General features: G+C 48.9%; 1 protein-coding gene across 1 annotated transcript in view; it reads left to right on the top strand.

The window, feature by feature from the left end:
• Nucleotides 1-7,117: 7,117 nt before the first annotated feature.
• Nucleotides 7,118-24,329, top strand: part of BEND4 (BEN domain containing 4) — a 45,225-nt gene continuing 28,013 nt past the window's right edge. Inside the window, exons 1-3 of the mRNA XM_015413734.1 lie at nt 7,118-7,506; nt 11,900-11,996; nt 12,846-12,915. Coding sequence (XP_015269220.1) covers nt 7,118-7,506; nt 11,900-11,996; nt 12,846-12,915 — 556 coding nt within the window. The remainder of the gene's footprint in view (nt 7,507-11,899; nt 11,997-12,845; nt 12,916-24,329) is intronic.

Raw genomic sequence — 24,329 nt, 5'->3', positions numbered from 1 at the left:
CTCTTTTCCTTTTGATCCTTTTCTGTTTTGTTCCACTATTCATAAACATGAGCCGCCGAGCTGGGCATCAACTAACAAGCTGAAGTTAAATGTTTGGGAATGAGAGACGCAGCCATTAAGTCTGCCCGAAGAGCACCTTTGATTACTGATGGGGGGGGGGTAACTTGCCAACTGTGTCATTGATCAGCTTGCCAAATCTAACATTGATGGAGGGTGGGGGGGAGACAAGCGTATGTGCTACCCTCCCCACTCCACTGCAAATTGCAAATGGAGGAGAGCGTTAGCCCAGGCACCAAAGGTAGAGATGAATTGCTTTTGTTCCGGGGAGGGTTTCTTTCTTTTTTCTTTTTTGCTTTGTTCTTTTGAGTACCGCACCTTCAGACACTGACACATTTCATGATTGATGGTCCATGTCTAGACTGTGTATTTGTCGATCTCCTACAAACATGTTCTTCTTCATAATATTTTCCAGGAGGATGAGAAGGATATACGGCAGTGCCGTTGTCTTTCTGGGTTCCCCTTTCCCTTCTCTGCCATCCTCTCTTTCGTTTTTTAAAGATTTCTTGTAAAGCCTTCAAAATTTTGCTCATTTCACAGAAGCAACGTTTCTTTAGTAGGGTATGAGGTGCCAGCTCGTTTCTAAATAGCCCAGCCCTCTGTATAAATGCTTTATTTATTTATTACACACGTTTATCCACCCCTCCAAGGAGCTTGGGGTGGTATACATAATTCTCCTTCCCTTTCATTTTATCCTCCCAACAACTCTGTGAGGTACACTGGACTACAAGTGACTGACCTGAGGTCACCCAACAGGCTTCCAAGGCACACCGAGAATTCACACCTGGACCGCCGCTGGGATCTGAATCCAACACCCTAATCACTCCCCTATACTGGCCAGTGCAATTCTATGACCCTCCGCCCTGTCTCCAATGAGTGCCCAGCATGGTGTACCATGTGAGGTGGGTTAGGTTGCAAGTGACCAGTCCAAGTTAACCCAAGCAGGCTTTGTGGCAGAGCAGAGATTCCGACCCGGGTATCTACTAGTCCAACACTGTTAACGCTATACCCACACCAGCTTAATACCCTCTTTCCCACCCACCCCACTTCCCTTCCCTAATTATTAGGAAGAGATTGAATTTATACGCTACCCGAAGGAGTGTCAAAGCAGCTTACAATCTCCTTTCCTTTCCCCTACCCACAATAGACATCCTGTGAAGTAGGTTGGGTGGAGAGAGCTCTCCGGAGAACTGCTCTGAGAGAACTTGTGACTGACCCAAGGTCACCCAGCTGGCTGCATGTGGAGGAATGGGGACTCAAACCCGGTTCTCCCAGATTAGCGTCCACACTCCTAACCACTACACCAAACTAGCTCTCTAGATATTCCAGGGGCTTTATCTTATGAGTACACTCTTACAGTGCTTTTGTAATACCTGCGTATTTCTAAACATGCAGGTTGAGCAAATGGGCACAAGCCGATGTCCAGACCATAGGCAGAGCAAGCATCTGTCCAAACCACTTAGCCCTTTGTCCCCTCGAGGCTCGGCCTTGCTGTCCAGCTTCCACACTCAAGACATCGGTCTCCTTTCGCTTGTCATGTTCCAACAGCCAAAGCTGTTTTTCTCCAGCCTCCCCCCCACCCCCGGAAGTCTTCCAAGAAGCAGGCAGCCAGCATCTTCTCCTCTTCTGGCCATCAGTGCTGACAGACGAAGCTTCTTCAGCTAACCAAAGGCCTGGAGGAAAGGGCGTCTTGTTTGACCATACAGTGATTAGGCACACATTCTTTTCGGCTTTCTCCACACCAGCAGGTTTGCTCGGAATCAGCCCAGGAACAGGGGTGCCCATTTCATTTAGTACATTTTTATCCCTCCCTCTTTCTCCAAGGAGCTCTGGGTGGCATACATTGGTCCCGTTTGGTGAGAGACAGTTTGGTGTAGTGATTAGGAGCGTGGACTCTAATCTGGGGGAACCGGGTTTGATTCCCCACTCCCCCACATGCCCCCAGCTTGGGTGACCTTGGGTCAGGCACAGTTCTCAAGAGAGCTCTCTCAGCCCCGCCTACCTCACAGGCAATGCTCCCTCTAAGCTGTGGAGTCTTGTGAGCAAATATTCTATTTTGTGAGCTACTGGCATTAAAGTTGTGAGCGAGCGATTTGGCTACTGCATCAATTAGTTTGCTCTGGAGCCCCATCCTTCCTGAGCTGGAGGCTAAAAAACTGAGCTAGCTCGCACTAACTCAGCTTAGAGGGAACACTGCTCACAGGGTGTCTCTTGTGGGGAGGGGAAGGGAAAGGAGATTGTAAGCCGCTCTGAGACGCCTTCTGGTAGTGAAGGGGGGGGCATAAATCCAATTTCCTCCTCCTCCTCCTCCCTTCCTTCATTTGATCTTCACAACAGCCCTGTGAATTAAATTAGGCCGAGAGAGAGAATGACTGCCCCAAGGTCACCCCGTGAGCTCTTTGGTAGGGTCGGGTAGGGATTTAAATCTGGGTTTTGTCTGAGGCCCACCACACTGGCTCTCAGGGGAGCAAAATGAAACAGGAATCCAGCAGCACCTGAAAGCCAAGCAACATTTATTCCTCTGTTTAAGTTTTCATAGCAGAGCCGATGGAAGTCACGACCCGGTTTGGAAGAGCACAGAGAAGTTCTACAGTTCCACAGCAAGGAGGGTGCTATTGGAGCACTTCTGCAGAAAGGCAAATAAATAAGAACCTTGCTTCTGATTTGCACTTACTGCAGATCCTTTGATACGAAATAGCTCCTCTTTTTGCTGCAAGTATCCTGCCTTCCAAGGTATTGCCTTCCACATAAACAACTGCTTTGTCTGCCATGGCCAGGCTGCATTGTATGTCCAGCAGTGGGCCAGTCACCAGACAGGAGCCTTTGGGAAGTTTTCAGGATTGTTGTTCCCCCCCCCCCTGCACCCAGCATGATGAGATATATTACCCCTGAACATGGATGCTCCATTGTTTCACATGCCCAAGGTAATTTGTTTCAAAGATTGGCAATCAACAGCTTTGGTTCTGGTTTTCTGAACTGTGTTATTCTGCTGGGTTTAAAGGGAAGGGGGTGATAATTAAAAAGAACCAACTCGAAAGCTCAGCCAATTAAAATGCCTGAAGGTGATACTCTGGATCCGTAAATGCTACAGCTGCAGTTCTGGTTTTAGTGCCCGAACGCATACTTAGTGCAAAGTGCCTGGCCAGGGTATGATGTTCACCAATTGGAGGAACAATCGTGACTGAAGAGTTTGAGTAAAATCAAAAGGTCTGATCCGGCAAGCATCAGGCACTAGTTAAAGTCACATTGGGTGCGGTCAGACCGGCCGTTTAGTCCGCTTTCAGCCTACCTCATAAATGGATTTTATCTGTGTGATCACACGGTCAACATCTGCCTCCTGTCCCCAGCCGTCGCTTTCCAGTTCAAAACTGCTTTAACCCGGAGTATTTTGATACCAGGTCCCCAAGTGGTGTTTTCCTGATTCTTCGGTTCCAGCCACATTTTCCCCGTGTGATCACTCCTCCGGTGTCGAGCCACTTCCGGTTTAAACTCCCTCCCTGCTCGAAAGCTGCCCGAGGCTTCCGCTTTTCACCCGCCATTTTTAAAAAAGCGTTGGCGGTGTGCACATAGGCGGACGTCCGCCACCACGTTATGAAAAACAATGTTTAAACGGTGCCTAGTTTTTGCCTTTAGACGAGTTCAGGATCTCACAGAGGCCATTTTTGGGGTAATCGTTTAAAGGGACGTGTTCCTTTAAAGTTTAAAGGGAAGTGTTACAGCAGTCGGGCTGAAGAGGAAATCGCTGTTCTGCGCACGTGTGAAAATTTTAGTTCTACAGATGGCTGCCTGTGCACATTCCCAAACTGAGAGGGGGGGAAAACAACAACACCGAAGCGTGTGGACGGCGGGGAGCAATGTGGCGGTGCAGCAACCTGGAACAAGGTGGTGATCGCGATTCTCCAGGTTAAAAAAACCCCGCATGGGTCCCAAGCAGTTTAACCCGCTCCCAGCATGCTGCCTGACCGCACCCATTGATTTGGGTGGGTGGGTGGATGGGGGGGGGACTTACTCCACAGACTTGGAAGCAAACAGAGTGTCAACTTTCCAGTAACTTTCCCCTGTCAGACTGGGGATGATGTTCCTCTGCATACGGTTTAGAGCTTGCCTGCTCATTTTTGTATACTGAACTGCTCTCAGAGGCCAGAGGTTTTTTTTGCCTTGATGAGCTGGCAGGGTTGGCAGCTTCCAGGTGGCATCTGGAGATCTCCTATTACTGCAGCTGACCTCTAGACGACCAAGATCAGTTCCCACTGCTTTGGAGTGTGGGCTCTATGAAGGGTCGCCGGCCCCCATTTGGGAGCAGGGGATCCCGATTTCACAGGCTCCTTCCCACCATGGGAAGCCCCACCCCCAACAACAATGCCCCCCATGTAATGACATCACGTGGAAGTGATGTCATCATGCCGGGGATGTAGCATGGTGACACTCTGGTATTTTGGGGGAAACTCTATGGTAGAAGAAGAAAGAGACGAGATTGGATTTATACCCCACCATTCACTACCCAAAGGTGTCTCAGAGCGGCTTACAAACTCCTTTCCCTTCCCCTCCCCACAACAGACACCCTGTGAGGTGGGTGGGGCTGAGAGAGCTCTTGACAAAAACTGCTCTTTTTCAAGGACAGCTCTTATCAGAACTATGGCTTGCCCAAGGTCATCCAGCCAGGTGCAAGTGGAGGAGTGGGGAATCAAACCCGGTTCTCCCAGATTAGAGTCCGTGCACTTAACCACTACACCAAACTGGCTCTCTGGTAATCATAGAATTTTGGCAAAAATACCAGAGCATCACCGCAAGACATCCCCGACGTGATGATATCACTTCCACATGAAGTCAATACGTCAGGGACAATGCGCGCAGGCAACGCTAATCTCCAGGTAGGTCCTGGAGCACTCCCGCTTTTATAACTGACACCTGGGCAACAGAAGTCAGTTTACACATCTATCTCCAATTTTGACATATTTATATGCTTCACTATTTCCCCCCAGAATTAGATCCAAACAATGGTGACTTTATAAACTTAGCCTGTTATTCCTGTTTGCACCTGTTAAAACATCTTCACTAAGTTGTATGCTAATTTACTGCCTTAGAAGTATAGAAGCACACACACAAAAGCTCACACCTAGAATAAAATTCCGTTGGTCTTAAAGGTGCCACTGGACTCAAACGTTGTTCTACCTGTTCTTTTGCAACAGTTGAACATACATACGCCCTGCCTGGACATTCATGCATCTATTTGTAAGAGGCAACACATGCACACTTTACACATGAAGCCAGCGACCAGTACCCTGGTCCCTGTATAAATGTGGGGATTATATCATATATTCAGCTGTCCAAGTGTTGACAGTAACATGAGGATTACTCAATACACAAAGGACAATCAACTGTACACTGTACATGTATGGGTATGAACATTCACTATAACTTGTGAACAGGGCTAATGGTTAAAAGGAGAACAGCCCACCAGGGAGTAGGTGGTGGACTTCCATATGAGGAGAAAGCCCAGGTCTGGCCTTTTAAGGTACGGTTCCCAACCTCCAGGTGGTAGCTGGAGATTGCCTGGGGGGGTTTACAACTAAAGATTACCCCCAGAGGAACTCCCTCCCCTCCCCGATCTCCACCTCCCCCGGATTCCAACCTCCAAGTCTCCAGGAATTTCCCCACCTGGAGCTGGGAACCCTACTTTAAGGATAGAAGAAGGCGGTCTGCAAATCGACTTTGAAAAGCCAACGGATATATTGCAATCCTGATCAATTATGGCAGCGGCGGTGGGGGGAAGAAAATACTAAATCTAAGTACGAGATTGTCCGGCATGAAATAAAAGCAAGCCATTTGGTCTGTGGTCCCCCCCCCATTAACTCTGAGTACCCCCCCCCCCCAAAAAAAAAAATCTCCTTGCCCGCTCGGCTCCCGACTTCTCCTCCGGTCTTTCGCCGGCCTGCTCCTATTTGTTTCCTTTGCCCCGCTCATTCAAGAGTTTGGGAAAGGCCGAAGGAGGGAGAGGGGAGACGCCGCCGGCGAGCCTTCTTGCCAACGGGCGTCGAGCGGCGCGATTAATCTCTCGGCTCGCTGGGAATGTGACGCGCCTGAGTTCCAGCCGCCGCCTCGCCGCTTTTGCAGAATGCGCCCCGCAATGTCCTCTGCGCGCTAATCGGCCCGGACGGGTGCCCGGAACAGCCCGGACCTCGCCCGTCGGAGCAGCGGCGGCAGGAGGCTTTTTTGCAGCGCTCGTCAGTCCGATGGGGGGCGAGGCGCTTGCACGGGGCGAGGCGGGGTCGGACGGTCAGGAGGCGGCCTGCTGCGCGGGGCCTGCACCCCCCCCCCGAAGTGGGCCTGTTTGGGTGGCAAAGGCCGCGGGGTCCGACGGGGCCTCCTCCCAGAGAAGTCTGCACAGGATTGCGGCTCCGGTGCAAACTTGGCGCGAGTTTGTTCTGCGAAGTTCTGCAGCGCGGGAGACTCTCCGCGTCCGCCGGAGGAGGAGGAAGAGGCGATCCCCCCTGCCCCTCCCGTCGGGCTGTGCTGGCTCAGATCCTGGGGCCGAGGGGCGGATTGCAAGGGCAGCGTGCGCTTCGGGGGTTGCGGAGCGCGCGCCGCGGGAATCCTGGGCTGCTTTGTCCGGCGCAGCAGCGGCGCCTTTCTCTCAAGGCGCGCGGAGGATGGCCCGGGCTGGCCCCCGCTTTGCAATGCTGCCCCCTCGAGTGCCCCGCCGGCGCCCGCCCCGGGAGCCTCGCCCTGAGCAGCGCCTCCGGCACAGCCCACCCGGCCCTCCTCCCGGCGATCCCGCCTCCCCTCCCCGGGCCGTTCCCATTAGCGGCTCGGCCTGGGGGGGCTCCCTCGCTCGCGCTTCGCCTCCCGTCTCCCTCCAGGCATTGGCGAGGCCGCCTGTCAATCACGCGCACACACACACCATCACACACACACGCTCTCACACATACACGCCTCCCCTAGCGCCGCGCGACGGGGTTGAGCCGCGCGCGGTGCCACCATCGCGCGGAGAGGCGGCGAGGCGAGCGCCGGAGCGAGGCGGGCAGGGAGGCGGCCGGGCGGCCGGAGCGGCGCGATGCTGATGGAGGAGGCGATGCAGGCGGCCGAGGAGGGCCCGAGCGGGGCCAAGATCTACAAGCAGCAGCGCAGCCCCTACAGCGTCCTCAAGACCTTCCCCAGCAGCCGGAGACCGGCGCTCAGCAAGCGCTACGAGAGACCCACCATGGTGGAGATCCCGCAGGTCAGGGCGGGCGCCGGGCAGCCGCCGCCGCCGCAGCAGCATCACTTCCACCAGCAGCAGCCGCCGCCGCCAGCCGTCGCCTCGTCGTCCTCCCTCGGCGAGCACCAGCTGCCTTACCAGGCGCACAGCTCCTTCCCAGGCGGCAGAGCCTCCCAGGGCCACCCGCCCCGGACGCCGGCTTCGCAGCTGGGACACCAGTCGGCGCCGGCCGCCTCGTCCTCCTCGGTCAGGTACGGCCACGGCCACCAGGGGGCAGCCCCGGGGGAGGGGGGAGCCTGGGGGGGGGGGCAGGGCCCCCCTTTGGGGGGGGGGGGGAAGGCGTGGGGTGGTGGTGGTAATGATGTGCCAGAGAAGGAGGAGAGAGTTTGGGCAAAAAGCCGCGCTTCGCTTTTCCCTTGTGTCGCATGGCAGGCTTGCCGCTCCTGTTGGGTGTTAAAATGTACAGCGCACGCCCGAGCATGTGCAGAGGGCACAAGGGCCACTTGTAGAAGAGCACTTGCAAAAGTCCTCTTTTGAAAGCCCTCCTCCTCTGCAATCTCCAAAATAGCCTTTGTAAGCCAGACCACCATAGATATCCCCATTATTTGCTGGCTGGAGGACAGGGGGAGGGGCTGTGGTTCTGTGGAAGAGCCTCTGCCTCGCAGGCAGAAGGTCTCCGGTTCAATCCCCAGCATCTCCCGTTGAAAGGACCAGGCGGTGGGTGATGTGAAATACCTCTTTATGCGAGACCCTGGAGCTTCTCTGCCAGTCTGAGTAGACAGTATTTATTTATTTATTTATTTATTTTATTCAATTTATACCCCGCCCTCCCCGCAGTACAGACTTCAGCCTTGTGTGTGGTTCATGGTGAAGGGGAGGTTTGAAGTGAGCACTTTCTAGCTCACCCTTGGCGACATCAGCTCTTGAGGAATCCCGGCTGGGCTGGGGCATCCAAAGTGTATAGAAACTAACTGCCGTGGAACTGTGTCCCTTCGAAATGGCCTTGTAAGGAGACAGCAGTAGACAGATCGGTCATGATTTAGCCTGGCTGTCCAGACTGAAGAACATGGATAATCTTGCATTGTTCAGGGGTTGGACTAGATGACCCTTGAGGTCCCTTCCAGCCCTGTGTTTCTATGTTTCTATATCTCTGAATAAAAAAATCAGGAATGAAGTTCTTCAGATGGGGGGGGGGGGCTTGTTTGGAAGGGAGACAAGTATATGTTTGTGCAGGACTGGCATGTTTGCCTGAGGTAACTCCAGCAGGGGTGCCGGAAAATGTTCCCAGAGAGGGTGAGTTTGAACAGCCCACCTGAAACCTCTCTGTCAAAAGACAGGAGGGTTCACCTGGTCATCTCTGGCCTCAAAACCCTTGAGGAGCTGATATTGTGGGTGTTCCTCCAAACTCAGGGTCGTGGCCAGAGAGGACGCTGTCTCGAGGGGGGGTGGTGTCTTCAGAACAATCTTGTGGGGAAATTTAGGCTAAGCGACTGGGCAGAGGTCGCCCAGTGAGTTTGTAGTCCTGAATAAGGAGCTCATATAGGCCTCCCTAATTCAAATCTAACATTGTAAAAGGTAAAGGTTCCCTTGCTCGAAAGCCAGTCGAGTCTGACACTAGGGTTGCGGTGCTCATCTCCGTTTCCAAGCCGAAGAGCCAGCGCTGTCCGAAGACGTTTCCGTGGTCATGTGGCCGGCATGACTAAACACCAAGGCGCCCGGAACGCTGTTACCTTCCCACCGAAGTGGTCCCTATTTATCTACTTGCAGTTTCTTGCTTTCAAACTGCTAGGTTGGCAGGAAACATTGTAAACACTGTACTAAATGTGGTACGAGGGGAGTGCGTCTCCTCTGCCCCAGAGCCCATTTTTAGTGCTGTGGCACAGATTGAGAACGTGAGCTGGTCCATGGGGTCGTGAAGAGTCGGACTCGACTGTGCAACTGAACAAAAAAAAAAGTAGTAAGAAAGAGCAAGCCTCTGAACATGCGCAGAGTCCCTTGCCACTGAATAACCGCTGGAAGGAGCACCGCCACCTAGGAAGCCGTTTACAGGACTGATTTTGAGGCAGGCTTGAACCCTGACACGTCTCGTTTCTGGAGGTAAGCGATGGGATAGGAACAAAGTGCAGTTCCCTGGCTATTCGGGGAGAGGGATAGGAGCAGAAGTGCCCCCAAAGAGTGTGGGATGCTTCAGAGATGGGATGTGGGAACCTGCCGTGTTGTAGAGCTCAGTCATTGGCAGCCCTAAGGCCAAAACTGGCCTCTTCCACGGTCTAGGTGTAGCCTTCTCACTTCCAGATCCTAGCCCAGAGTGAGGCAACTGGGCTGTGTGAAGGAAAAGTCGTCCGTAGCGTCATTCAGGGATTCCTGTTAGGATGGAGGGGGGGTTGTTGTTGTTGCTCATTCGCACAGTTGAGTCCGACTCTTCGGGACCCCATGGACCAGATCACACCAGGCCTTCCGGTCTTCCGCCGTGCTCCGGAGTTTGCTCAATTTCATGTTTGTTGCCTCAATAACACTGTCTAACCATCTCATCCTTTGCCGTCCCCGTCTTCTTTGGCCTTCAGTCTTTCCCAGCATCAGGGTCTTCTCCAGGGAGTGCTCCCTTCTCATTGGGTGGCCAAAGTATTTGAGCTTCAGCTTCATTATCTGGCCTTCCAGGGAACAGTCAGGGTTGATTTCTTTTAGGATTGACTGATTTGATCTTCTTGCAGTCCAAGGGACTCTCAAGAGTCTTCTCCAGCACCATAGTTCAAAAGAAAAGAGGGGGGGGGGGGACCACTTTCCAAATCCATCAGTGGACTTCTTGTAGCACAAAGTGTTGAGGGAGGTTCTATTAGATGGGATTCGTTCTGGGAGGACTCTTCCTGTAGGGGAAATTAGGAGTGCAGGAACCTTTTTGCAGACTCCCATCCCCATGGTGTTCGTTGGGGAGGGAGAGAAATGGGTAGGGGGTCCCAACTGCATCAAGAGAGAGAGACCATTGTTTCAAAGAACCTCTTATTTATTGAACTTCAGACCCAAAATGTAAAACCTTCCAGACATAAAAGAATCTGGAATGTTGCATACAACATTGCCTCATAATTCTTTTAATCCAGTACTTAAATACAGTGCGCTGTAGTTCTATAAAGGATATCTTTGGTTGCTTTGTCAAGACCCATAGTGGAGGGTGGCTGGCCAGAACTACAAGGGACAGGAGTAGACCCCAATAATAAATACCCTTTTCCATCCATAAGAGCTAATGTAACCGTCTGTCAAGTCTGTGCTGAGATTCTGATGTCCTCGACAAAGCCCAGCCCCTTCCGCACAGTCAGGCATGAGCTTTGCCTGGAGTTAAAAACAATTTCCATGAGAGCAAGAAGCCCCGACCATCCTGGCATCTCTTCAAGTGACAATCTGTATATTAGCTGTTTTAGATTTTCCAGGTTGTGTGGCCGTGGTCTTGGCATTGCAGGACCTGACGTTTCGCCAGTAGCTGTGACTGGCATCCTCAGAGGTATAACACAGAAAGATGGAGTACTCTCTGTGTCGAGGTGAGAAGAAAAATGGGAGGCAGGTAATTTATATCTACTCAGGAAGGTGGGGTAGGGCTGAGTCATTTGTATATTATTGGTGGTTCAGGATTACTCTGGGTAACCTCTCTGTGTCGAGGAGGAACCATGGAGACACATACCCCATATCTAGATGTTTAGACTGTAACCCTGGTCTCTGGAAATGTCAACCATTCTTTCTAGGACAGAGTGTGTCTCTGACAGTGCTTGCTTGGGAGTGGCCAACCGCAAAGCTTTCTGGGAACGAACCAAAGATTTGGCCATAGAATTGTAAAAAAAATGGGTTTGCAAGGGACCGAGACTCAGTTGAGGCCCCAATTCCGCAACACCTCGGCAGCTTGGAAAAGCCCTTAGAGGATTAGTCCGTTAAATGTTTAGAATTTGTGAGGTATGGTGTAGCAGCTAGACTGTTACCCTAAACTCTGGGGGACTCGGGTCCGAATCCCCGCTCTGCCATGGACGCTCGCTGGGTGACCTTGGGCCAGTTGGCTGCTCTCAGCCTCACGGGGTTGTGGTGAAGATAAAATGAAGGAGAGAACTCAGTTTCGGCTGCTTTGGGCTCCCCGTTGGGAGGAAGTGGGGGTATCAGTGAAGTAAATAAATTAAATACACATTTTTACCTCCTAAGTCCGTCAGCAGCTGTCTTTTGCAGGGGAGAACTCTTGTGGGGTGGCCTGTGAATTGGGGCACTCCTCTGTTGCTGGCATCGAGATGAGAAAGGGGCACCTCAGGCTCCCCCATAGCATCTGCCAGCTGCCGAAAAGCAGTGGGGGACGAGGCCCCAGACACCCACTGACTCTGCATGTTTTCATGGGTAGCACCACAGTTGGGGGGGGGGCTGCACCACTAACCCTCTGACAGGTGAAAGGTGTGTCCACCCCACCCCCTGGAAGTCTGCGTCTTTCCTTCAGGTGTCCTGCGCCCCTCCCCAAAGGGCAACGGGCCACTGGAGAACCGCCGTGCCACACCTTTAAGTGAGACGTTTATGGCACCCTCTAGATCCTGTATAGTTAAGGTTTCCTGTACTGCTTCCAGATCTTCTTTTAAGACTGGGAATCTTCTCCCCGTACCCTGACTTGTGCAATGTCTGGTTTAGCGGCTGCTTCTCTTCAGATGGATTTGGGAGGGAGTGCTGCTGGAAAGACACGGGACCAAACTTCCAATGCCTGAATTCCTTCTATAGCCCAAAGTTTGTGAGAACTATGCTAGTCTTAGGTCAGGGGACATGTAGCTTTTGCATTCTAGAAGAAAAAGAAGAAGAGATTGGATTTATACCCCGCCCTTCACTACCCAAGGGAGTCTCAGAGCGGCTTACAATCTCCTTTCCCTTCCCCTCCCCACAACAGACATCCTGTAAGGTAGGTGGGGCTGAGAGAGCTCTTGACTGAAACTGCTCTTGAAGAAGAAGAAGAGAAGAAGAGATTGGATTTATACCCCACCCTTCACTACCCAAAGGTGTCTCAGAGCGGCTCACAAACTCCTTTCCCTTCCCCTCCCCACAACAGACACCCTGTGAGGCAGGTGGGGCTGAGAGAGCTCTTGACAGAAACTGCTCTTGAAGAAGAAGAAGAGATTGGATTTATACCCCGCCCTTCACTACCCAAAGGTGTCTCAGAGCGGTTTACAATCTCCTTTCCCTTCCCTTTCCCACAACAGACACCCTGTGAGGCAGGTGGGGCTGAGAGAGCTCTGACAGAAACTGCTCTTTTTTCAAGAACAGCTCTTATCAGAACTATGGCTTGCCCAAGGTCATCCAGCCAGGTGCAAGTGGAGGAGTGGGGGAATCAAACCCAGTCCTCCCAGATTAGAGTCTGCGCACTTAACCACTACACCAAACTGGCTCTCGAATTATCTTATACTATTACTGTCTATTACATCCTCCCTCCCCCCACAAGGAGTTCTAGGTGGTTCTCTCTTCACCAACAACCCTGTGATGTAGGTTAGCCTAAAAGTGAGCAACGAATCCAGTGTCGCCCATTGAGCTTCATGCCTGGGTAGGAGGATTAGAACTTGAGGCTCCCCTCGTCTCACCCACCCTCCAGCCGCTCTGTCACACTGGCTCCCATCACATTTTGCCTGAAGACCTCAGGTTCAAGCTCAGCATCTCCACAGGTAAGAACATTTAGGAAGGACCTGAGACCTCGCGGGTCTGGTTGGAGCTGATTGTTCCAGGCCACAGGTGTACAAATGCTCAGGCTTGGCACAAGGCAAGAAGGACCATGATTCAACGGCAGAGCATCTGCTTGGCATGCAGAAGGTCCCCCAGGTTCAGTCCCCGGCATCTCCACTTGAAAGGATGAGGCGGTAGATGATGTGAGCAGGGCTCTTTTTGTAGAAAAAGCCCAGCAGGAACTCATTAGCATGATAGGCCACACCCAACACCAGAAACTCATCAGCATATTAGGCCACGCCCCTGCCAGCACAGCTCATTAGCACATTAGGCCGCACCCCCATGTTACCAGTAGTGTGGTCATCCAGCCACACCCACCTTTTGCTCCTTATTCTGTTGACCTTGTTTGTTGTCAAAAACCCAGGGCTTTTTTTTGTAGCAGGAACTCCTTTGCATGTTAGGCCGCACACCCCTAATGTAGCCAATCCTAATGAGTTTCTGCTGTTGGGTGTGGCCTGTTATGCTAATGAGTTCCTGCTGGGTGTGGCCAACTTGGGAGCCAGCCGGAACTCCGTTCCTGTGCGTTCCTGCCCAAAAATAGCCCTGGATGTGAGAGACCACAGCTTGAGAACCTGGAAAACACTGCTGGTCTGAGTAGACAGTACTGACCTCAATGGACCAAGGGTCTGATTCAGTGTAAGAGAGCTTCATTTGTATATATAGCGGCGGCGGCAGCCATTTGGACAGTGCCCTTATTTCATACTAGCCAGCAGAGAAACTCCCGCTCTCGTTTTGACCTAAATTTCAATGCTTCCCCCAAGCATCTTCATTGCCTTGTTCAGAACTTTCACGGAAGGCACTTTTTCTTCAGTGTCAGCCTCTTTCCCGAATGGTTCTGCGTTCAAGACACGTGTTCTTATGTTTTCTTCTGCAACTGGATTTTTCAGGAGAGCAACACCTGCTGTTTGCCGCTCCCCAAAATAGCAGCGCCAGTGGGGTAACGGAGCATGGGACGTGAATGAGCATGAGATTGACAAGCCGCCTTTCAGCCCATTATTGGGAAACCGGTACCAAAAAAGCCTCCTTAACGCTGCGTGCAGATCTGTATTCGGTTTCCTTCATATGAAATAAACATCTTTTTTTAAAAAAAAAAAATCTTCAGGGTAGGTTTTGATTGCAAATTGAGATGAAGACCAGATCAAAATATTTTCCCTCTTTCTCTCTGAAGGTATAGAACCTCCGAAGATGCTAAATGCATCTCTGTCTCTCTTTCTCCCCCCCCACGCCCCCCATGGCTTGGTGTTAGATCACACGTAGTTCTTGATACGCTGCCTAAATTTGGCACTAGGAAATGGGAAATTGCATCTTTAAGCAGACTACAATCAAAAATGAATTACAATAAATCCTATATAATTGCATAGGTCATTCTCTTTAATGAGATTTTATTAACCTGACTGTCAAGCTTTTGAGTCAGGCAGATATTTTATCTTCTTCAACTGATAAAAGTGTCAGCTATAAAGCACCGTATAAATATTCATAAATCTACACAACTGTGGCAGCCTATCAGCATCATTCTTTTGGACATTAAAAGCATTCTAATTACTTTCTGTCTAGCAGAGCTGAAAGGCTGCCTGTTACAGTATGTGCTCGGCGGGCCTGATTGCCTTTGTTTGCCACTGCAAATAACAGCATCCCCCCCCCTCCTATACCGAAGGCCCAAGGAAATAGTTGGGGGTTTGGCTGCACCGGCCGAAGACAGGGAAGCCACCAGCTGCATCGGGCAGCTTGAGACAGCCCAATTTCTGTGTTTGGGGGATGGGGAGGCAAGGGTGAAAGCCAGATTTGATAGGTTTGCTGATCTTCCCCCCCCCCCTTTTCTAGCTAACACGATGTGTTCCTTTTAAGGAGCATTTCACACGTGTTACACGGGCAGTGTGCACGGGGAGGTGATGGGAACGAGACTCCTTTCTGCTCACTAGTAGGAGGGTGGCTTCCTTAGGCAGTCCCCGGTCACTGGTGTGCAAATTATTTATTCGATTTGTAACCCGCACCCCCTCCTCAACAGAGAACTCGGGCGGTTCGCAACCCGCACAGCACAGCGTCAAAACTTGAAATAGATCCTGAAAACCGATAAGTACCAACGAATGCGATAAAAACCAGGATTCTAATCAAAACTCAACCATTCATCAGTTGTGGAATAAATCTAGACAGCCAGCCGGGGCATCCATTCTCTTGGTTAATGAAAAGCTGCACGAGACAAGGAAGCTTTGCGTGCCTTGGGGAACCTTAATAGATCCTCCGGGAGTTGGTTCCAGAGGTCAGGGGCAGCCACCGAGAAGGCCCTTGCCCTAGTGGATGACAACCGAGTCGTTCATGGACCAGTCACCTGCAGTAGGTCCTGTGATGAAAACTGAAGGGGACAAGGGGAATCATATTGGAAGAGGCGGTCCCAAGGCTACTATGTTGGCAGAGGCCAGTTACATGGAGGATTTTCCCCTCCTGATCATTGACTGGCTAGGAGGAAAGGCAACAAAGAGCCACAGAAATCTCACTTCCATACGTTGGTTTCATTTTCACGTGTACAGAAGTGTGTGTGTTCGCTACACCATGGCTCCTATGAAGGGGGTCTGTCTCAGACTCACAGCCTGTGTACAGAGGCGTGCCGTCTGATGTTCTACATATGGTAGGGGGATGTGTGTAAATCTGAGATTCTCACATAAAGGATATATGCCACGGATTTGTGCGAACCAGTCTGTGGTCACAGCCCTAGCTGTTCTGTCCCTGGTCATTTTCTTACAATATATCTGCACAAACAGACTTTGATTTAATAGCCGTTCCTTCTCCACAAGGGATCAGAGCCCCAACTTGCATGGGGTTTTTTTTTTGGGGGGGGGGGTTAAGTGTATTTGGGTCCCGAAGCATTTCTAGTGCCAAATGTTTATGTTTAGTGTCCCAAGGTTCCAGAACCTTTCAATACTCGGTCTGTAGTTGCATGTGGTTATGTCCATGACTCAGTGCTTTCTTCCGTTATAGTAGGCTCTGTAAAGATGTTTTTGATATAAATGAAAACAGGCCCTTGTTAATGTTCATTATTCCAGTTTTAATCTCCACCCTTGTCTGGAAAGGTGTCCGGTGTCCTGCCCGCCTCCCCCAACGGTGCTGTCATTCTGATATGTAGACCCCATGCCCATTTTTATAAGCAGCTGTTCCAAACATGGATCTGTATTTTACTTGGATGCCGTCCGGGGAATTCAGCTGATTTGGGTGCGGGAGAGAGTATGATATTGTTTCCTTATCAAAGCATTGGTACTGCTTTCAGATGGGAAAATGCCCTTCAGAAGACATTTAACTGTCTGGCAAATAGGATTGGGTACAGAATGTGATTGCTTCAGAGGTCCAAATTAACGTAGGGCACGCGGCGGCCAGGTAAGAGCTGAGACGTTTCGGAAAGGCTTGGCAGAACGACAGCTCGCCAGCTGTACGCAGAAAGCTTTTTCGCGGGAGGGGTGGTGCTACCTGTCAGCGAGGGGGTATAAAGGCTCCAGCCTCCATGTTTGTTTTTCCAGTGGAATGAGAAGGCAGAATTAGCTGTGTACAAAATGAGACACATTAATGAGGCTCAATATTTTAATCACTCTCACAAGCTGCCCGCTCAATCACATAAAGACAGCGGCCGGCAGCAGAAAATCAGCCTGCCGAGAGAGTGCGCGAGAACGGGAGAGATGGTATCTTTGGAATCTACGAGAGGTTGTGGGCTGCAGCTGTCTCTTGCGGTATGCAGAATCCTTTGAAGGTGAAGGAGTGTGGTCCACTCTGGATAAACCCCTCCCCTCTCTTCTTCCCGCGCACAGCAGGTGACCAGAATTGGGCCTTCTGTCCCTTCCTGGCTGGGCACACCTGTCCTACCTCAGAGACCTCTGAATACCCACACGTGGCCACAACCTCTGTGGAGGGGTTGCATCCATACATTCAGGCGTGCAGACTTAACGTTATGCACACCCAGTCTTTCCCCTCAGTGGGGTCCCAAAGGGGCTCACATCATTCTCCTCTCCTCTGTTTTACCCTCACAGCAACCCCGTGGGGTACGTTGGGCTGAGATTGTGGGACTGGCCGAGGGTCACCCAGCAGACCTCCATGGCAGAGGGGGGGGGATTTATTTATTATTTATTTATTTGTTGGATTTATATACCGCCCTCCCCAAAGTCTCAGGGCGGCTAACAACGAGGCACGAGTGCCAAAGTTAAGACAGATAAAAACAGCATAAAACAGAATAAAACAATATAATACAAACACCAAAGTGTCAGTGCTCGATTTGTCACAAGACGGGGTAGCTCTTAATCCAACGGCAACGTTCCAATAGCCTGTCATCCCTTCTCCTTCCAGGGTCACCTAGCACCCCGATGGAACCACATAGTGGTGATAGTGGTGCGATGATGCATAGATAGCGATGGTGGAATAGTGGTATTTTTGGGGGTATTATCTATAATATACAACAGTTCTTACTTCTGTTACAATACAATTATGTTCAACATTTTATAACTGAATTACCTATAATGTACAGTAGTTCTTACTTCTGTTACAATACAATTATGTTCAACATTTTATAACTGAGTTTCAAACTTCATAGTTGATCTATTTTGACTGCATCATTGGTTTCATCATTACTGCATATCCGGTATTACATATTTTCACCACTTATCCATTAAAGCCTTTAACAAATAAAAAAAATCAATGGGCGAAGGAAGGTCTATTACATTTTTCATATCATGAACCCATTTATATTCAGAATATTACATTTAAAACATTTTACATTTGAAACCTTAAAATATTACATTTTAATTCTACTTCTATTTCATTACTATATATTTAAGATATTCCTGATCTCAGTTTGTCTCCTGCTAGCATAGTGGACATAATACACACTCCATCTCTCCTCGAATTTCAGACCTGTTCCTCGGGTAAATTGTTAATTTTGCCATTAAAGCATATTCAGCAGGTTTATTTTCCCATTCTACAACGTGAACAGATAGCTAATTTCCACTTTGCTGTGTAGGTAATTCTAGCTGCTGTCATCATGTATTTGAATATCTTCTAGATTTGAAAATCTTCTAGATTTGTTGGTAATTTGTTAGGCAGAGCACCTGATAGCATGCTCTTAGCCTTCACTGGGAATTTAAACTTTAATATGTTCTGCATTTTTGATGTATTTCTTTCCAGAAAATTTTTGCTTTGTTACAAGTCCACCACATGTGAAAGAAAGTTCTATCTATATCTTGACATTTCCAGCATTTCCCTTTGTATTTTTATCTTCTTTCTCAATGTCCTTTGGAGTTATATACCATCTAAAAAACATTTTATACCGATTTTCCCTTAATGTCTAGCTGTCTGTAAATTTGATACCCTACAATCATTCCCATTATTGCATAGTTATCTGTTCTTTAAAGTTTTGCATCCACTTGATCATACATTTTTTCACTTGTTCATGTACTGTTTCTAGCTGGAGTAAAAATCTTATATATCCATCGTAATAAATGTTCTTTATGTTTTGTGATCAGCTGTTCAAATTCAGTTGCGTCTCTTTGAGCTCTGTCTTCAGTGCTCATGGTCTCCTTTAGTCTTGAGACTGATAGTATAGCAGCCATTGAAGGTTCACACCTTCATCTTTGATATCTTGCCAAGACTTGATTTTTCCCTAAGTATTTATCATCATGCCATGTGTTAGAAAACCATTTTTATTTCTCATGTTCTTATCATGGTAGGCTTCTATTAGGGACATAAGGAAAGAGTTTGAGGGGCTCAATAAATTCTGACATGTAAACTATATTCTCAAAAGTCCATCTCTGATTATGTGACTTCTTTCTTGTGTTGTGATATTTCGGTCGATTTCCTAATCCATAAATAATTGTGTAAGGTTTCATCAGAGTCTGCTGATTCTAATTTTATTATTCTGTGTCTTGGATTTTTAATCCAGTCTACGATTCAAACTGGACCTGCTGCTTGGTAGTATACTTTTATATTTTGGACTGTAATCCTCCTATCTCTTTCTCATCTTGTAATATTTTGAAGCTTATTCTTGATTTTTTGGCATTCCATATAAATTGGTTTATCTGTCTTTGCCACTCTTTCAGTATTCTTTCTTTTAAGAGAGAGCCAGTTTGGTGTAGTGGTTAAGTGTGCGGACTCTAATCTGGGAGAACCGGGTTTGATTCCCCACTCCTCCACTTGCACCTGCTGATGTGACCTTGGGTCAGTCACAACCTCTGGCACAGCTGTTCCTGAACGAGCAGTTTGTGTCAGAGTTCTCTCAGCCCCACCCACCTCACAGGGTGTCTGTTGTGGGGAGGGGAAGGGAAAGGAGTTTGTAAGCCGCACTGAGACTCCAAGTGAAGGGTGGGGTATAAATCCAATCTCTTCTTCTTCTTCTTTTATATATATGGATAACATTTGGAACCATTTTGGCAGCACATGCATTTTGAATGTGCAAAAACATTCTCGACCTTAAAGCTGTTCTCAAGACTGATTTATAGACTGCTGTACAGTATTCAATTTTTTTCAGCATTTTACAAAATAACCCTGTAAGGTAGACCAGAATTATTGTGGGCATATTGCAGGACAGGGCCCCAGGCTGCGTACTAGAGACTCCATGATCAAGTTGAAATTTAAACTGGGAACTTCCTGGTTAAGGCACTACACGAGCCGTCATCTGATTAGCTATAGAAATTAAAGCTGCCACTGTAGAGTTGAACAGTGTTCCCTCTAAGCTGAGTTGGTCTGCGCTGGTTCACAGTTTTTTAGCCTCCGGCTCACACATTTTTGTCCTCACTCAGGAAGGATGGCTCCAGAGCAAACTAATTTATGCCGTGGCCAAATCACTCGCTCACAACTTTAATGCCAGTAGCTCACAAAGTAGAATTTTTGCTCACAAGACTCCACAGCTTAGAGGGAGCATTGGTGTTGAATAGAGTCTATCTTCTTTTAGGCAAAAGAACTTGCTTACCTTATACTACTTTACTGGCCACAGAGGCTGAGTTCTGCTGTGGACGATGCAGTTCGTGTTGCATTTAGGAGTGAAATGCTGTTCCTGCAGCAGGTTAGCTGAGCGTACCATCTGAGGTCAAATGTACACATTGTCTGGATCCAGGTGGGCAGTTGCGTTGGTCCAAAGCAGCGGAACAAAGTTTGAGCCCGGCGGCACCTTTAAGACCAACAAAGTTTTATTCAGGATATGAGCTTTCGTGTACATGCACATTTCCTCAGTGTGCATCTCTTAAAACATCTTCATTATGTTAAATGTTAACCATATAAACCAAGCTTGTTATTCCTGATTCTGATAAATATCTTCATTATGTTGTACGCTAATTTATGGCTCAGCATATGGACTGGTAAGTTCCATTTCACTGTGTCTGAGGAAGTGTGCGTGCACACAAAAGCTCATACCTTGAATAAAACCGTGTTCGTCTTTAAAGGTGTCAAGTATGTTCGACATTGTCTGGAAGTGCAGACCCTACCCCCCCCCCTTCCTGTCAGATGTGCAAGCGGCCTTCACATTTGGCACTTGAGCATCTTTCCATGGGAAAGGCTTGTGAGGTCACCCAGTGCGTGTTCCTCTTGAAGTGCAAAAAAGCAGGGAATGTGACTTTCTTAATGTGCAGAGCAGTCTTCTCTCTTAGGAAGGGCTGGTTTTCATGAGATGTAGTGGACTGTACCACTTTAGGCTACAGGTGGGGGACTGCCTGTTGGGGGAAAACCCCACATCTTAGACAAATGCTTTCCCTGCATGGAAAAGGGTAGAGTTGGGGAAAGGGGCTTTAGCCTAGAAGACGGGGATGGCAAAGGATGAGATGGTTAGACAGTGTCATCGATGCAACGAACATGAAATTGAGCCAACTTCAGAGGACGGCAGAAGACAGGAAGGCCTGGCGTGATCTGGTCCATGGGGTCGCAAAGAGTCGGACTCGACTGTGCGACTGAACAACAACAAGATAGGCTGGAAAATATAATTCTCCTCCAAATGCACATTGCCAGTGACCACGGTAAGTAGACTATGTGAAATATTTTTTCTGCATGCTTTGATCAGATCTTCTGTCCAGTGAAACTTTGTGGGTCATGCATCTGCCGTTCCACCAAAGAACGCTGTGGCTAGTTCATAGATGATTTGGGCATGATAGTACATTGGAACTAGAGCAGTGTTTTCAAAGCTCGCCAGCATACACAGCATTTGTTCTGGTTCTTGGTGAAGCTTTTGAACCTCTGCAATTGTTGATGGTCCTGGCAGACTGGAGTCGTTGAACACCCCCATGATAGCCAGGATCTGAAAGGCTTAAGAATGCTGCGCATCACTGAAATAACCCACACCTCATTTGTTTCCACAAGTGGGTGTTCCTCATTGCAGTCGACTGATTTCTTTAAGCATAATTTTGGATTGGCTACACCAGTTCTCAGGAGCATTGCCATGAAGGGCCTGGGAGAATTTGGCCTTCAGAGAGAGATTTCAGGCCCCTTTGCTGAGGTTTCAGATTTTTTAAAAAAAATAAACAATAAGTCTTTTGCTCACTGGTTCAGTCAAAAGCAAGCCTGCCGTTAGCCTTCAGATTTGTGGCTAAGGAATGCAAACTTGCCCGCATTTTAATTTTTTTTTCTGTTTTGCATCGACATGGTGCCCCATCTTCTGTCACCTTCGGCCTCCCTGTTACCCCAAAACTACTAACACGTGTGACTGGAAAAGCTGGTCACTATTTAAGTCTTTGATTGGCCCAACAAAAGGCATTTCATAGGCCCTGTCTCATTCTTTGGGGTGGATTTGTCCAATCCCGCAAATCACATACATGACAAATATGTGGATTTTTAAAAAAACACAAAATAGGATAATCATCATTGCAATGATTGCCTCGCCAAAGACAAGTAATATCCTACAGACTTGTAAATAGACATTTACATTCATATTTGCAGTGTGAACACTCGATCATTCCTGTCAGCTAGGAAGACCACAATACTTAAGACAGATTGGAGTCCGGAGATGAGCACCGCCCCCTAGAGTCGGATTCGACTAGCTTTCGAACCAGGGAAACCTTTATCTTTACCTTAGCACCTTTGAGACCAACTAGAGTTCCAGGTTGTAAGCTTTGGAGAGTCAGAACTCCCTTTGTCAGACACAAGTAGAGTAGATCTGAGTCCTTTTATCCTAGTCAGAAGGCAGGAGGGGTGTTGTAGAGAATGCGTATAAAGGTACCATGCCTGTTATAATCAGCCTGATTAGAGCAGAGGGAAATGCGTGGTGGCAAAAAAAAAAGAATTGTCCCTCCTGCCTTCCGACCAGTGTTCCCTCTAAGCTGAGTTAGTGTGAGCTAGCTCATAGTTTTTTAGCCTCCAGCTCACCGATTTTTTTCTTAGCTCAGGAAGGACGGCTGCAGATCAAACTAATTTATGCCATAGCCAAATCGCTCAGTCACAACTTTAATGCCAGTCGTTCACAAAGTAGAATTTTTGCTCACAGGACTCCACAGCTTAGAGGGAGCATTGCTTTCGACCAGTGTTCCCTCTAAGCTGAGTTAGTGTGAGCTAGCTCACGGTTTTTTAGCCTCCAGCTCACAGATTTTTGCCTCCGCGCAGGAAGGATGGCTCCGAAGCCAACTAATTTATGCAGCAGCCAACTCACTCGTTCACAGCTTTCACGCCAGTAGCTCACAAAGTAGAATTTTTGCTCACAAGACTCCACAGCTTAGAAGAGACAGCATTGCTTCTGACGAGGATGCCAGGACTCGTATCTCTGTTTCTGCTCTTCTGGTGTCTCTTCCGTTCGGGGCTATTTTTGGGCAGGAACGCACAGGAACGGAGTTCCGGCCGGCTCCTGAGTTGGCCACGCCCAGCAGGAACTCATTAGCATAATAGGCCACACCCAACAGCAGAGACTCATTAGTATTGGCTACATTAGGGGTGTGTGGCCTAACATGCAAAGGAGTTCCTGCTACAAAAAAAAAGCCCTGGGTTTTGACCACAAACAAGGTAAACAGAATAAGAAGCAAAAGGTGGGGGTGGCTGGATGGCCACACTTCTGGTACCATGGGGGGTGCGGCCTAATATGCTAATGAGCTGTGCTGTCAGGGTGTGGCCTAATATGCTAACGGGTTTCTGCTGTTGGGTGTGGCCTGTTATGCTAATGAGTTCCTGCTGGGCTTTTTCTGCAAAAAGAGCCCTGCTTCCGTTCCTTTAGCATCTTCCTCTGAGGCCCTGCTCTGGATTTGCCCGTTATTTGGCAAGTGGTAGGTAGTCAGGGCAGGGCCTTTTCCACAGTGGCACCAAGACTTTGGGATTCCCTCGGCTAGGGAGTTGTGCTGTGCCTCGTCTCTCCTGACTTCCCAGCACCAAAGAAAGGCCACAATGCTTTGGGACGTTCCTGATTTAATGTTGTGCTGGGGTGGTAAGGGTGACTTCTGCTGCTGTTAGCTGCTCTTTTCCTCTATAGGGTTGATTCTTGTTTTAACGCATTCTGAGTTATTTATTAGCTGCCTCGTATATTGGTTTTGTATGAAAGGCAGGGCAGAAATATTGTAAATAAATACACTTCTGGTCTCCATTCAAATGTCGTCTCTGGTGTGGGTGGTGGTGGCGAAAAGGAAAGGGAACTTCTGAACATAGAGGCTCATCCTGATTAAAATGCACACAGTAAATACAGCTTCAGGTCTAGAATCTGATTATAGGATTAACACGATTGAAAAACCGCTGTGTATTTGAATCACAAAGTTCCAATCAATACCCTCCCCTTTGATATTTTTTTTCAAAAGGGAAGCCGAGTGGGTGAATAATGAGGGAAGGCAACCTTTAGATTTGAAGCCTCCACGTCTGTTTTAAATTTCATGATTCTTTTATCGTTTAATCCGAACGTTAGCCGGGTCCCCTGCTCATTTGGCGTGCGTTTCTGTTTGGGTAGTGCTGGGGCTCTCGTGGAAGCTGGCTTCCGTGCAATGTGTTACAGAGAGGGGTATAAATCTGTCTAATCTTATTTCGTGAGCATGACTGACCCGGCTGAACAGCCGGAACAAGCACTTGCTGGAGGAGGCAAGATTTAGAAGGGTGCCAGTGAAGCTGTGTGCAGCCCGAGAGAGAGGAAGAGATGCGCCCTCCTTGCAGAGGAAGCCGGGCTGTGACTCCATCATGCCCAGCCCTGGCGGCCGCTGCACATTGTGGCCCACACCAACTCTAATTGTGACCTCTTTTATTGGTGAGGCCGAGCCTCAAACATCTCCGGGGGGTGGGCGATCCCCCCTCCCATCTAAAACCCAAAGAACAACTGTGTTTGGGCCAGAGGGGGAGTTAGCAGACCCACGGAGTGGCAGCAGAAACTTTTCGGAAAGTCTTAGATCAACTACTTGGGCAGTTTGCTGCACTGAGGACTCCCCAGTGGAGAAGGCACCATTTG

Source organism: Gekko japonicus, unplaced genomic scaffold, assembly GCF_001447785.1.
Source record: "Gekko japonicus isolate JY-2015 unplaced genomic scaffold, Gekko_japonicus_V1.1 scaffold670, whole genome shotgun sequence".
NCBI lineage: Eukaryota > Metazoa > Chordata > Lepidosauria > Squamata > Gekkonidae > Gekko > Gekko japonicus.
The sequence above is the reverse complement of the archived record's forward strand: the minus strand, read 5'-3'. Positions and strand labels throughout refer to the sequence as shown.